The sequence below is a fragment of the Protopterus annectens genome, chromosome 9.part0 (genome assembly GCF_019279795.1).
Source record: "Protopterus annectens isolate FY-2018-M chromosome 9.part0, PAN1.0, whole genome shotgun sequence".
Taxonomy (NCBI): domain Eukaryota; kingdom Metazoa; phylum Chordata; order Ceratodontiformes; family Protopteridae; genus Protopterus; species Protopterus annectens.
In genome coordinates this window covers 598,745,247-598,760,770 of record NC_056743.1, presented here as the reverse complement: position 1 = coordinate 598,760,770, position 15,524 = coordinate 598,745,247, and the positions used below count along the sequence as shown (strand labels likewise).

The 15,524-nt window shown below is 40.1% G+C and overlaps 1 protein-coding gene across 1 annotated transcript in view; it reads right to left on the bottom strand.

Moving 5' to 3' along the window:
- CDCA2 (cell division cycle associated 2) overlaps window positions 1-15,524 on the bottom strand; it is a 1,716,206-nt gene that overhangs the window by 173,694 nt on the left and 1,526,988 nt on the right. The window contains exon 12 of the mRNA XM_044083154.1: window positions 6,012-7,449. Within this exon, the coding sequence (XP_043939089.1) occupies window positions 6,035-7,449 (1,415 nt within the window). The 3' untranslated portion in view covers window positions 6,012-6,034. The remainder of the gene's footprint in view (window positions 1-6,011; window positions 7,450-15,524) is intronic.

Below are 15,524 nucleotides of genomic sequence, written 5' to 3'. Positions count from 1 at the left end.
TCTTTGCAGTGTCTTTTTTAAAGTGTCAGGAATTTCTCTTTTGGGTGAGAGATCACTTACACAGCTGGGATTCCAAGGAAGGATTCAAAAGTCTTTCATGACTTCACACAAGGTTGTGTTTCTGGGAATGTCAACTAGACACCTAAGTTAAAAGAGCTTTTCTTTCGGAGGAAAGAAAATGGATCTTTATCTAGATCTGTTTCTAAGGTTTTCCAATCAGACTTCAGTCACTGCAATGGGATACCTTACGATTTTGGGTCTCATGGCTTCTATGAGTCTCATGATACTCATGGCAAGACTCCATATGAGAAAGATAATAGTGGCATTTGAAATCTTTTTGGTCCCAGCATCAACACCCATTACCTTCTCAAATCCCATTGCTCAGACTTGTCAGAAAATAAATCTTTTCATGGAAATAAATATCCTTAAATCCAGTCAGCACAGATGCTTCGGACTTTTATGGGGAATAGTTTCAGCAAGGATAAACATGCAGGGGGTGTGGGACATGAAGGACAGATGCAAAAACAACTATCTAGCAGATGTGTTTCCTGATAAAGGTACTAGACTCTGTGAGCATTTTGATCTGCAGGACCTCTTCAAGTGATTACAGACAAAACCATACTTATGTGGTACATTCAACAAGCAAGGGGTAAACCAGGTTGCACCCCTCTTTGCTGACTAGCCATGTTAGCTTGGTATATAGCTTCACAGCACAATCTCACTCTGCAAGTATCCTGCATCCTGTCAGAGTAAAGCTACAAGACAAGCTCAACAGGACCAGGGCAGACCCTTGTGACTGGAAACTGGATCAAATCTTGGAAGACACGCTGATCTATGAGGAGCTCAAGTAGACCTCTTTTTAGCCTCTCTTATCAACTGGTAAGATTCTGCTCTGTTCCAGGACTCCAAGCAAGGTGGCCTGGAAGACAGATGCCTTTTCTTTTCCTTGGACAGGAATGTTCCTATATGTATTTCCACCTTTTCCTGTAATATCCAGTGTACTTCTGAAGATTCAGAATGATGCCCCCAACCACAAGATCATTTTGGTGACTTCCTTCAGATCCATGCAACTGTGGCTCTCCACTCATTTTGGAAATGGCCAGGAGCAATTACCAGAGGGTTCCTCACAGACAGGATCTACTCACAAGAACAGGGGTGTTAGATATCCCCCAACAATAAACTTCACTTGACTGCCTAGCTGATAGAGTCTTAATTCCTTTTAGGCACCTGTTTAACAAGGATGTGCTGGGCGTACTAATGGAGATACGAAAGCCTGCTACTAGAAAAGCATACATTAACAACTGTAAAATGTTTTATAATTGGTGCCAGCAACACAACCACCACACATTCAGGTCTAGCTATTCTCAAGTTCTACATTTGTGAGAGTTACTATCCTATAACCTTTCCGATTCCAATGTCAAGGTTCATTTTATCGGCCATTTCATGTTTCTGCATGGATCCTCCTCTTTCAATGCAGTCTCATGTCAAAATGTTCTTGAAAGGGGTTTTGCTTAAGAGGCTGCCATGAAAACCAGTGGTCCCTCCTTGGGACCTTTTTTTTTTTTTGAGAAGCTAAAAATTGCTCCATTTAGACCACTTAATCTGGCTCACTTGAGGTTCTTAATATGGAAAAGTGTTTTACTGATTGTTTTGACCTCTGCAAGAAGTGTATCTGAGTTGCAAGCTCAAACTAAATTAATCCTATCTTATTTTCCATAAGGAAAGGTTTCTTTGAGAACTAAACCTTCTTTTATTCATAAAGTGGTATACGAGTTTAGTTAAGTCAAACCTATCCCACCATTGTCTTTCCTGAACCTAAAAATGAGGGAGAAGGGATTATCTATACTTTGGATGCCCAAAGACAACTCGGGTACTATCTTGATAGAACTTTATCTATTAGATCAGCAGGTCATTAGTTTGTTTCTTGTGAAGGTAAGAGCCGGTCTGTATCAAAACAGACAATTTCCAAATGGTTTTCTAAAGCTATTACCTTTTGTTATACTCACCATAACAAAGCTATTCCTAGTAGGATCAAGGCCCACTCTACCACGTCCTTGGCTTCATCTACAACTTTTCGGAAAGGGTTGGATTCTAGAAATATTTCAGAAGCTGCTTCTTGGTCCTCTGTGCATACTTTAACCAAGCACCATTAGCTTCATTCCTTCTGTAGGCCCAGATCAAGCTTTGCTAGAACATTCCCCAGCTGCTCCTAGACTCTTCTCCTTCCACCTCATAAATGTAGTTAGCTACTGTTCTACCCAGATAGTGAAGGCTTCTGCAACAGTGATAAATTGATGAACACAGTACACTTGTGTAAGTAAAACTTACCATAAGAGATATTTGAATGATCACCGCTGCAATAGCCACTCCCCTCCACCCCCTCTTGGTTTTTGGTGCTTTTTTAAGCCAGGGTGTGGACTTTTTGTTTTTGCTAGTACTGTCCTTTCAGAGCTCAGCTTCCGGTTTCTGCTGGCAGAAAAGCTCTGAATGAGTTTACTTCCAAACTTGTCTTTTTGTCAGCTCAGCCTGACAGTCTGGGGGCATGGAAAGTGCCCTGAAGCTTTGGAAGCTAATGGCTGTTATATCGTTGGCAGAGTATAATCCATATAGCTTAGGCTACTGCAGCAATGATCATCCGAACATCTACTACTACGGTAAGTTTTACCTGACCAACTGTACTAGTTCTCTTTTCTTTAACCTTCTCTTCACTTTTTAGACATTTCACAACAGTGTCTTGTAAAGCAAGTTTCCTCTTTAGGATAAACAAAGAATGAACAGGATATATAAAGCTTCGACCGAACCACAAAAGGAGGGGGAGTATCAATATTCGTCAAAGATACCCACACCTCCAGGTTGGTGGCACAGCACGAAGCATCAGAGACTATCCATGTGCAACTAACAGTGGGTAAAACTGTCTTCCAGTTTATAGCCTGCCACAGACCACCCTCCCAAACCCAGGAACCCCACTCGGCCTTCCTGAGAACACTGGAAAATATGAAGGTCTCTCCAAACACCATTATATTGGGCGACTTCAACTACCCAAACATAGACTGGGAGCATCACTTTGCTCCAACACCCTAGCCCAAAGGTTCCTAGAATTTATAAACTCAAATGCTATGGAACAACTTGTTACCACTCCCACAAGAGGGGAAAACATACTGGACCTGATCATCACCAACATGGGGACTCTATGCTCCAGACCAGAAGTGTATCCCTCACTGGTAAGATCAGACCATAAACTAATCTCACTGGATATTCACATCCCGACCCCACCCCCTGCCCAGAAAACCACAGTGAAAAACTTCTCTAAAGCAAATTTCACACTCCTCAAAACCGAGGTGGAATCCTTCAAAGCCCCCGGGCCTGTGGAAAATATGGCCCAGACCGTAGAATCCTTTTATAAACACATTCTATGAACACCTTCAGGAATGCATGGATCATGCAATCCCAAATAAAACCAAGACCCAATCCTCCAAAGGCAGACGTCCTGTCTGGTGGACCCAGCCATAAACAAACTATACAATAAAAGGAGGAAGCTACTACATGATAGAGCAAAATCCCAAAAAGGGAAGGCATCTCTGATCAGTATTAGCAAAAAACTACGGGCACTCATAAAATCGTCTAAGGCCAGCTTCGAGACAAAAACTGCACAGGACACTAAGGATAATCACAAGGCTTTGTTTAGTTATGTTAGGAACCTGGGTGGGAATTCCTAGATATGCTCAAAATTAGTCCAAAATGATAAAAAATACACTGAACACACAGACATTGCCAACATCCTAGTTGACAGGTTCAGCACAAACTTCTCCCACCCTTCCCCACCAAAAGGGCAAATATCTATCCCAGCAGAGTGCTGCCCCCCCGACATCTTAGATGCTCAAGTAAGAGCCGCCCTCTCCAAAGCAAAAAACACATCAATGGGACCAGACAGTGTCCCAGGCTGTGTCCTACATGAACTCCAAGAAGAGCTAAACCCAAACATAAAACTACTGTTCAGTCTCAGCCTTACTACAGGATATGTACCCAAAGAGTGGCGTACAGCAACAGTGGTCCCTCTCCACAAAGGTGATGCCTCAACGGATCCTGGAAACTATCGCCCCATAAGCCTGACTAGCTTGGTCTGCAAAGCTATGGAAAGGATCATCATGGACCTCATAAATAAAGATATTGGGGACCTACAGACACTGGATCCTACCCAGTTCGGCTTTGTTAAGGGCAGATCCTGCCTCTTAAACCTGGTCGATTTCTTTGAAACAGTCACCAAGGCCATTGACGAGGGGAAGGTGGTCCACACAGCCTACCTGGACCTCGCAAAAGCCTTTGATACAATACCCCACTCGGGCATTATAGATAAGCTCACCAGCTTAAATATAAACCCCTATGTCACTAGATGGGCTGCAAACTGGCTCAAGGACAGAACCCACATGGTTAGACTTGCTGGAGCCATGTCAGACTCCAAACCAGTTACAAGTGGTGTCCCACAAAGCTCAGTCCTGGGACCTCTCTTGTTCGGTATATATTTCTCGGAGGTACAGGCCAACACGGAAGGACTGTGGCTGACCAAGTTCGCAGATGACTGCAAACTGGGCGCCATAATCGACTCTCCAGCCGACACAAGCATCCACCAAAAGGGCCTCATAGAAACAGACAACTGGTGCCAGAGCCATGGCCTCAAGCTAAACGCCAAAAAGTGTATAGTCATCCCCTTTGGCAAAAACAAAGTGCCCACAAATTACCACATAGGTGGTAATCCATTAAGTACAGAAGAAGTAATTAGGGACCTGGGGACCCAAGTTGATGGCAATCTCTCATTTGACAACCATGTGGCCAAAGTGGTTAGAAAAACATTTTATACAGCCCACTTAATCATGAAGGGATTCATATCTAGATCAGGGGAGGTCATCGTGCCTCTTTACTCATCCCTCATCAGGCCCGTAATTGAGTACAATGCCCCTTTTGGGATGTACCTGACCAGACACCTGCAGCAACTGGAAAGACCCCAAAAGTACCTTACCAAGAGGATCAAAGGGCTCAAACAGATGCCATATGCGGCCCGGTTAAAGAAACTCCAGCTCTACTCAGTGGCATACCGCCTGCTCAGAGGCGATCTGTGCCTGACGTATAAAGCCATGCCCAACCCGGAATTAATGGACATGATGCACCTCAGAAAATCCAAATCCCATCGAGGTACGTGCTCGAGAGACATGAACCTCAGCACTGAAATAAATAGGACATGCTGGAGGGACAGATTCATAACCCAGAGGCTCCCTTCACTCTGGAATAAAATCCCAGTCCAGGTTAGGCAGAGTCCTTCATTGACTCTCTTTCAAGAGGAATCTTGATGAGTGGATGGGAGATCGCAGGTTTACCCCGGGTATCACTTCTGTGTCACTGTTAGACAGAAGCACAGTATACTAACCTTGAAAAAGGGCATAGCAAAATTAATTTACAATGGGTGGCGAAAGCCAAACACACTCTGGCTAGGCTTATAAATGCCCTAGGGCAGATAGCCTAGTAGGAACCTATGAACCTATATTACATAACTAAATGCAAAACTCTAGCTCGTCTACATGTTTTTTTTTTCATATCCATCATAAAACTTTATAAACTCCTACAATGTGATCACACAAAAAACATCTTACACTTCAGGTGAAAAAAATGATTTACGTCAGTTAAATTCTGCATTTTATAAGTGTTCCACACAGCTGTCATGGCTGTAGCTTAGACCATCTCTTGCCATGAGATGCATCTGACAGTCGGACATCTGCTCTGGGAATGAATTCTTGCAACAGTGATTGGCATGAACATCATAACATTACTGGCTACCTGAGAATGATGTTCATTGACAAGGCAAAGATACAGTGCAGTCTACTGCCTCTGTCAGCTTGTCAAGCATCATTTCTTGAACACCTGTAAACATTCCATGCTAATGGCAAAAGATGTGCTTATGTTCTCATTTAAAAAAAATCTCTGACTACAAAACTGTCCCAGATCCAAAATAAAACACTTACATTTTAAAGGCTGAAGAATCCACTTAAAGGGCAAACATGTTAAGCATAGACTCCTCTCTGATGGCTTTAGATTCACAACTGGTTTTCTGTAACACAAGACTTGCCCTTCTATTTCTCCTCGACTGTGTCATGCAATCACTGTTTTGAAGACTGGACACATGCAGAGTTCTCCTCCTGGATTTACCAGAAGTCATATCAAGTAAGCTTTCTGAATCATCAGTCTTGGATGGCGAGGACTGGATCCAGTCTAATCCAATGATATCAGACTCACGACGCAGTCTCATGCTTCGCCTAACTTTCCTTTTTTCAGAAGCAGATCCAGACGGCTGTGACATTTGTAAGTCTCCGTCTGTATAAGTAATACTGTCAGCATAAGGCTGATCATCTCTTCTATGTGTAGAAGACATGCAAATATCTCCAGAACTCTCACAATTATTGCTCACAATTGTGACAGAATGGGCATTTTTATTTTCTGATGGACAATAAATACTGCTTCTTCTTCTTCCACTGGGCTTTCTACAGTTTACTTTACTGTCATAAATGCTTTCTACTTCTAAAGCAGTCATGTGGCAATCTTGCAGTGAACTGTTCATTTCATTACTTTCCTCTTGACCCAAAGACAATCTGGTTAGCGCAGATCTCCTTTTACCTTTCTTTATCTCCATTTTTGGTGAAAAGAAGGATGTCAACGTCTGAGCTCCTTCAACGTTCACTGCTATGTCTTCAACATCTTCGGACACAAAAGATTTAACAGCATGACTAACATTTGCTTCTAAAGAAATTCCAGTCTCAGAACTCTCGTGTGTAATTTCTGCTACAAAAACCATTTCAGATGGCTTAAGATTACGTCTTTTCTTCATCTTAACTACGTTCTTTGTTGTACCTGAACTGCATACAATAATGGCATTTCCACATTTATCAGCTGAAATTTGTTGTTCATAATCAGACTTTCCCACTACTTCAGTGTGAATCTTTGCTGTGTCGTTTTCAGAAGTGACAGAATTTGATCCACCGTCACATTCTATTGGCTTCACTCTTTCCAAATCAACCACAGCTCCAAGGGGTTCCTTCACCAGGACCATCTCCCCCCTCTCTGATGAGGCTGCCAAACTCCTCCTTGATGATCTTTTTTTATTCTCATGACAACTGGTCATATCAGAGGATGGGTGCTCATTTCGCATAACATCTTCAGTTATCTGCAGTACTTCATGCTTATCTGATGCTTCACTGTCGGTTTCTGGACAATTTAGAATTTTTAATGTATGATCTTGGAGAGATTCCTGATCATTCTGTGAAATGTCAATGTCATTTTTTACAATAAACTTTTGGGACTGTCCTAAGCAAATTTTAATGTCTGCCTTCATCACACAAGAGGAAGCTCCAGATGCCATGTTACAAACACGTTTAGAATGTACATTACTAGGATGTTTTCCATAATCTGTAAAAAGATCAGAAGTACAACTTAAGAATGCAGTTTACAAAACAAACAGTACATCTGACAAAAAATGTACACAACATGGATTAGAGGCTGCTGATAGGTCAATTAGATTAAGTAAATTGAAACTAATAGTGTCCCCATCCCTACACTAAACTGAAGCGACATCTCCCTCCCAAGATATAGGGTGCATTCCAATTAAATTAAGCAATCAGTAAGGCAGCAGCTTAAACAACCACTCTCTTCCTTTTATGCAAGTTCAAAAGGTAATTTGAAATGTCAAGCTACTAAATGTTCATTTATGAGCTATGAATGCATTCTGACCAGACTTGTAGCATAAAATATTCACCAAATTATCTACTGCTGTCCACAACAGGTAAAAGTACACATCAGACCACAGAATTAAAGCTACTTAGGATGCTATAAGAAAGAGCTCTGGGAATATTCTACTTTACAAAATAGTTCAGTGTTGTCACAGAAGTGAAACAGCTCATGTGAACATACCCATCAATTGCTATGATTTAGGCACAGCATTTATGATTTTGCTCATCAGATTTAGACTTGCTCATCATAGATTTACAGATTTCCTTGAAGACATACCTAATTACAAACTAAATTAAACTTGTACAAAAATTTCCTATCACTTGCTATATAGGGTCAAGCATAGTAGTTTCTCCTGTAGAAAAATGAGCGCTTATCTTTCTGAGCCACTGCTATGAGTTTTAAAGGTCGGTGGTGAATGTTTAATGCATGGTTTGAGAGGTATGTGTACAAACACATCATATTAGAATCTAAAAGAGCCAAAAGGGCCTGATCCTAAGGCTGTACAAAGCTGAAAATCCAGTTTTCAATAATTTCAGATTTTTAAGTGCACACAGATTGCATTAGATGTTAAGAATATTCTCCCCACAATGTCCACACGAGCCAGGAACCAAAAGCAGTACCACGCTAAAGAATTACACCACTCCAGACCGCAAGGTAAGATGCCAATACTACCAGGGAAAAGCATCTCCAGAAAAGGATGTATACTTATGTGGAAATGCCATGGCAATAACACCACTCAAAAACAAATTGCACTTGTTGAGGCTACACCACCAATACAATACCCATTCCTCTAAATGCTTTTGTTCCTTCAAATGGCTTCGGAACTTCAGAGGTACAAGCAACAGCACATTTCACAAAAAACAAAAACATACAATTGAAGTACAGCCAATAACTAATTAAAGATATATATATATATATATATATATATATATATATATATACACACACACACACACACACACCATTCAAAATTGTAAACTCTAAACAATACATTCTTATACATCTAATTTTAAAAATTAGATACAATAAATTAATAACCATTTGCTTTTAACTTTAAGATGGGTGCAATGGAAATCATGTCGTTCAAGTCCATACAGACCCGCAGCATATAATTTTAACTGCCAATAAACCTCTTTCACTGTTTCATTTTCCATGGTCCACTGCTAATATCCTGCAAAACATTACCCTCACCAAAAGAACAAACCTATGATTCTCATTTTTGTGTTTCCAAAGGGCATTTGTTTCATTTTTCATCTTGATCACATACAAATGTTTGTACATATGACCTTTGAGAGCTCTTTCGGTTTTGCCTATGTGAAACATAGAACATATCTGACAGACTGCTATGTAAACCACACCTTTTAAGGCACAATTAATATAGATGCATGACCTTAGAGTACCCATCCCTTTAGTGTGGAGTTTGACCTCTAGAATATTAGGACAATTATTTACATCAACCACATTTAAAGGTGCCTATTTTCTCATTATTTGGAGCATATGAGATTCCTCCTAGCCTTTCTAGATAATTTTTAATGCACTGATGCTTTCTATATATTGAGCCATCCCAGATAAATTTCCACTTTTTAACAATTTGAGTTATACTCTCTACATCTCTTTTGCATGTATGTTTAAGTCCCTTAGTAAACTTGGTATTTTCCATACCCCACAAGTGACCACAATTTCTTCTTTACCAAACACTGGTCTGAAAACACCCCCCTGCTCTTTTAATATTAACCTCCTCAAAAATATTAAAAAGGATATCTACAGGATAACCTCTTTTTAAAAACAAACATCAGCTGGTCAATTTCCATCTGAAAGAATTCACACCCAGTTTTGTCCCCATTTGGAAAGATGTGAGAACAGGACACCTTGGAGGTTAGGAGAAACACAAAGTAGTACTGGATTTAATTTCTCTAATGATGAATTAAATTTAGTACAGAATATACGTAGGAATAAGAACATAAAGGGGAGGCTTGATAGTTACGAACAGCACAGATTACGATATAAAAATGGTGATATTACTGCTTTCAAGTTCAATGAGGAGATTTCTTCTAAGAATCAGCTAAATACAGCATATAGTAAAACAGATTTCTTACTATTTGATTTATTGATGCAAGAACAGATTTATAATGTAGAATATGATCATGTAAACATCGAGCTACCAAGGATTGCAGGTTATCTTTGGCATTCACAAAAATCCATAAGAATCGGATAGATCCCCCTTTTGCATCCTATTGCTAATGCAGAGAGATCCAAAACCAGTGGGATAGCCAAGTATGTCAATCTTAAACTGAAACAGGTCCTTAGTCAGGAAAATGTATTTACAAGGATTCCTGTGATTTTTAAGCAGTATTAAGTACAATATGTTCACTAATGAGTTGATTACAGTCACAATTGATGTCAAAGAATTATTTTTTGTGATCCCAAATTATGTGGGGGTGTCATGGTTTTGAGACTACCTAAAGGATGTAAAGACACTGAACAACATTATCAATATTTTAACATTTATTGAACTGATTCTGGATAACAATATTATATTTTTAATGGCAGTATTTATAGGCAGAGGACAGGTGTGGCATGAGTGCAACATGTGCTCCTATTTTTTGCAAATATAATCATTGCATATTGGGAGCACACTTTTGTATTCTATTCTGGTTATCAAAATTCATGGAAACTTACGACCACTACTTAGATGATGTGGTGATTTTCTGGAATGATACAAAGGAAAGGCTGACATAATTTTTTCATACATTAATGGTACAACCAATTTTTTAAAATTTACTATAGTATTTTTCGACCAATATTATTATCTTGCTGTACAAATCACCAATGATACTGATGAGATTTATGTCTAACATCTATATGAAAACTACCTAATCAAATATCCTGCTTCATTTTAACAGCTGCCATCCTAGCCACCAGTAAGACTATGCAGAATGATCTCTAGCCCTGAATTCTTTCAGATGGAAAGTCACAAGCTAAAGTCTATGTTTTTAAGAGGAGGTTATCCTGCATATTTCCTTTTCTAATATTTTTGAGGAGGTTAACTGTCACTCGTCCAGTCAGGGTGAAATAGGCGAGTCTTTGAGGGTTCTGTTCAAGCAGCTTTATTATGTACAAACCCATCAGGATTGAGGTTTAATAACTAAATTAGAAAAACATATAAACAAACTAGCTATTACACGTACATGCTCTGTCTGGCTGCACTCTCAAAATGGCACTGAAGCTAGCACGTGCTTGCTATTTATATGCAAGTTCAGTCCTTGAAACGTTTCTTAAAGATATAGTGCACTCACACTATTCTACATCCTCTCTCACTGATAAATAAGTCATGCAATATTGACGACATCAGTTGACATGCAATCAATATAAATAATTTTATGTCATGCAATTATACAGAACTAGATACACATATACAATTATGTCCAGGTTGCTGTGTATTTCACACTAGGTCTGAAAATACAAACAAATCGTGTGACACAAAAATCAGAATTAGGTCTAGCAACTGGGACCATCTCTGCTGAATGTTCAACCTTAGGGACATTGGGAATAGAAAAAGTTAAGACATGTTTTGTAACAAGAACATTGTCTGGACTGCACTGAGATCTAGAGTCTGTATCACAGGAACAATGCTACGATCATGATTCTGGTACAGGAAGATGCCTGCGATTTCTCCTGTACTCCACACCCTCAGATTCTACAAAGTAGGATGTCTGCTTGGTAGATATACCTGTTACTTTACCAAGCTGGTTGAAACCGTTCACCGCTTTTAATCTCACTATCCTTTCAATGGATGAAGAAATCTGCTTGATTTATCATAGCTAGACTTCTGGAAAGAACACTTCCTTTAGGTTTCAACAAACTGGAACTTATAGGCAAAGTTGTTCTGGTTTGCCTAGATAGAAGTCTCTGCGCAGGCGAACCAAGTAGATTGTCACTGGCTATGTTTCTGAGATTAAGTAAATTCAAAAAGACATTGGTATTATCACATTTTGACCTCTCAAGTAATTGCTTTGAACTCTGCACTGCACATTCAAGCTAGTCCATTTGACTGTGGATATTCTGGACTATTATAACACGTACAAAGTCCCATTCTCTTGCAAAGTTCTGAAACAACTGACTAATAAATTGAGTACTATTGCCAGAAATAACTTTGTGTGGGCTACCATGGACTGAGAAATGACGTTTCAACTTGGGTGATAGCAATGGACGACAGATTAGGTAGTAAATCAATCTCAAACCAGTTTAAATAAGAGTCTACCAAACACTAAGTAATGCTGATTGTTCCACTTGAATAAATCAGTGGCTACTGTTGAGACCAAGGTAGTTCAGAAGCTTAACTTATCTGAAGTGGTTCTTTTTGCAAATGCAGTTTAGTACTACTGCATACTTAAGTACCACCTCATCAATGTCTTTTACTACATAAGGCCAAAATATTAGTTCTCTCGCCCTTCTTTTGGTAGATTCGGAACCTTGGTGACCGCGATGCAAAATCTGGATATTTATGTTGTAAGGAAGCAGGAACAACAATTTTAGGACCTTTGAAAATACCATCTTCCATCAACATCTCATCTCTAAGAAAAATAAGTTTGCACTTCAGGTGGTACACTAGATTGCTCTGACGGCCATCCAACATTAATGTAGTTGTTGAGCTTTCGCAGAATTAGATCAGTCTTTTTTATGATCTCTCAGCTCATCAAAATTACACACTTCTATGACGTCAAAGTCAAGTGTCTCTGCATGAAGCTGTTCTGTTGTATTGCTGGGCAAAATGGATACGTTATCAGCCAAAGTAGTTTGTCTTTTGTATAGACCATTTTGAAGATGTACATTTGCAATTTGAGCATTATTTTTTGTAATCGCGCTGGAGCTGAATGCATAAGGGCTTCTTTAAAATAGTAACTAGAGGTAGGTGATCAGTTTCAATCTGAAAAGCTCTACCATAGATATGGACATAAAACTTTGAACATGGCAAATTCTACTGTCAAAAGTGTTTTCTCAATTTGAGCATATTGCATTTCAGTTTGGGTAAGAGTTCTAGCTACTGGTCTGCCCTCTTGAAGAATAACTGCACCAAGACCAAATGTTGAAGCATCACAAGAAAGAGTGACTGGTTTATTGACATCATAGTATCTTAATGTAGGTGGGGTGGCAATTTTCTGCTTAAGGTCTTCAAATGCTTTCTGGTGATGTTCCAACCAAGGCCATGTAACATTTCTGCGCATCATCTCTCTAAAAGATGATGCCAACTCACTCTGGATAAACTTACCTAAATAGTTGACCATGCCAAGAAAACACTGTAGAGCTTAAACATTACCTGGTGCTGGTATCTGAAGAATGGCTGCTTGCTTGGACGGGTCTAGTCTCAAGCCAGTGCTGGTAAATGACCTACATATGTAACTTCTGGTAGTCTGAATTTGCATTTTATAGGATTGAGTATTAAGTTCAATTCATGTGCTCTGCCTACAACTTTAAGGTTTCTTTCCTGTTCTGCTTCACCGGTTTGTGCCCTTGTAATGCTCAATTTTATCTATTTTTATAAAATAAACTGTTTCATTACCTTCGGTTCATTTCTGGCTCTTTTTTGTGCTTGTTTCTTAGTTTACCTTCACTGTTAACTCTGTACCTCTGAATAGCAGTAAACTTATAAACAAACTAGCTATTACATTCATACACAGTCACACTCTGGCTACACTCTCAAAATGGCACTGAAGCGAACACGTGATTGCTATTTATATACATGTTCAGTCTTTGAAACACTTCTTAAAGATACAGCACACACGCTGTATTCTACATTAATGTTAAAAGATCTGAGGGTATTTTCAGCCCAATCTTAGGTAAAGCAGCAGCTCTGGTAAACTTGTGGTGGTATGGAAAATACTAAGTTTACCAAGGGATTTATACTTGGATACAATGGAGATATAGACAGTATAATTCAAATTAAGAAAAACTGGAAACTGTCTGATCTGGGATGGATCACTATGGATGCAACAGTTGATGGCCCTTGCATTGTATATAGAAAGGATTGGAGCATTAAAAACTATATAGAGAGGCTAGGAGGAATTCCATGTGCCAAATATTAAGAAAATAGGCACCTTTAAATGTGGTAGATGTAACTACTGTCTAAATATTCAACAGGGCAGAAAAGTCCACATTAAAAGGATTGGTACTGAAAAGTCACGTGTCTATACTAAACCTGCTTCAAAATGTGTAGTTTACATAGCAATCTGTCAAATATGTTCTACACAGGCAAAACCAAAAAAACCACTCAAAGAATATATGTATGAACATTTATATGCAATCAAGGTGAAAAATGAAACAAATGCCCTTTGGAAACACAAAAACAAATGTGAATTAGAAGTTATGTACTTACCATAACGTTCCATTTGAGTAGGTGGATTCATTTGTCTGCAACCTGTGGGTATGGATCCAATATCAGATCCGAACCAGCATGGTTTATCCAGCTATGGATCCGAGCTCCTAGCTCCTCCCCTCACCCATAATGCCCTGCTCTCCCTACGTGACCTCAGATCGAGTTTGCCCTGCACCAACTACCCTAACCAAAGGGTAACACACCCTATGCAGGAAACTGACAAGGCCAGGGGGATAGGAGGGCGGGATGGTTGCAGACAAATGAATCCACCTACTCAGATGGAACGTTATGGTAAGTACATAACTTCTAAATCTGAAGTAGGAGAATTCATTTGTCAGCAACCTGTGGGACAGAGTCCCCAGCTACCTGAATCTTGGGTGGCCATCATGGAAGGATATTCCGGAGCCAAAGGATGCTCTACCTCTAGAAGTGACGTCCAGCTTGTAAAAAGTAATAAAGGTATGAGATGAAGCCCAAGTGGCTGCTGAACAAATGTCATCCAGAGGAACCCTAGACTTAAAGGCCGCTGAAGTAGAGACAGACCGGGTCGAATGAGCATGGACTCCCTCCGGTGCGGGCCTCCCAGAGGCTTGGTACGCCAACAGAATACACTGAGAAATCCAGCGTGACAAAGAAACTTTGGAAATTGGTTTACCCAGATTGAATTTGGCAAAAGAAATGAACAACTGGTCTGATTGCCTATGACCAGCTGTCCTACGAAGGTAAAAATGAAGCTGCCTGTGAACATCCAAGGAATGCAGCTTGTATTCGCCTTTGTTTCGATACTTAGGGAAGAAAACAGGGAGGTTGATGGACTGATTAATGTTAGCTTCCGAAGCTACTTTAGGAAGAAAGGAGGGATTGATCCTTAGGGACACCCGGTCCGGATGAAAAATCAAATAAGGCGGTTTCATGGACAGGGCCTGAAGCTCTGAAACTCTCTTAGCCGAAGTAATGGCTACCAAAAAAGCAGTCTTAAGGGACAAGTATTTAAGATAGACTGTGGCCGCAGGTTCGAAGGGGGGAGCGGTCAAGGCCTGAAGTACCAAGGAAAGATCCCACGGGGGAACCATTTCTTTGACAGGGGGTCTGAGAAAAAAGGTGCCTTTTAGGAAGGTTTTGCATAACTTAGCCGACATAGGAGACCCTGAATCGTGTTCAACATGGTAATGAGATATGGCCGCCAACAGAACTTTGACCGTGGAACTACTGGCGCCATCATTAAAGAGAGTAGTAAGGAAATCTAGAACCAAAGGAAGGGGAACCGTGAAAGGATCTAGGTCTTGCCGCTCTGCCCAAATGGAGAAACGCTTCCATTTACTGCGGTAAATTTTTCTGGTAGAGGGCTTGTGGGCCGCTACCAGAATGGCCTTAACTGGGG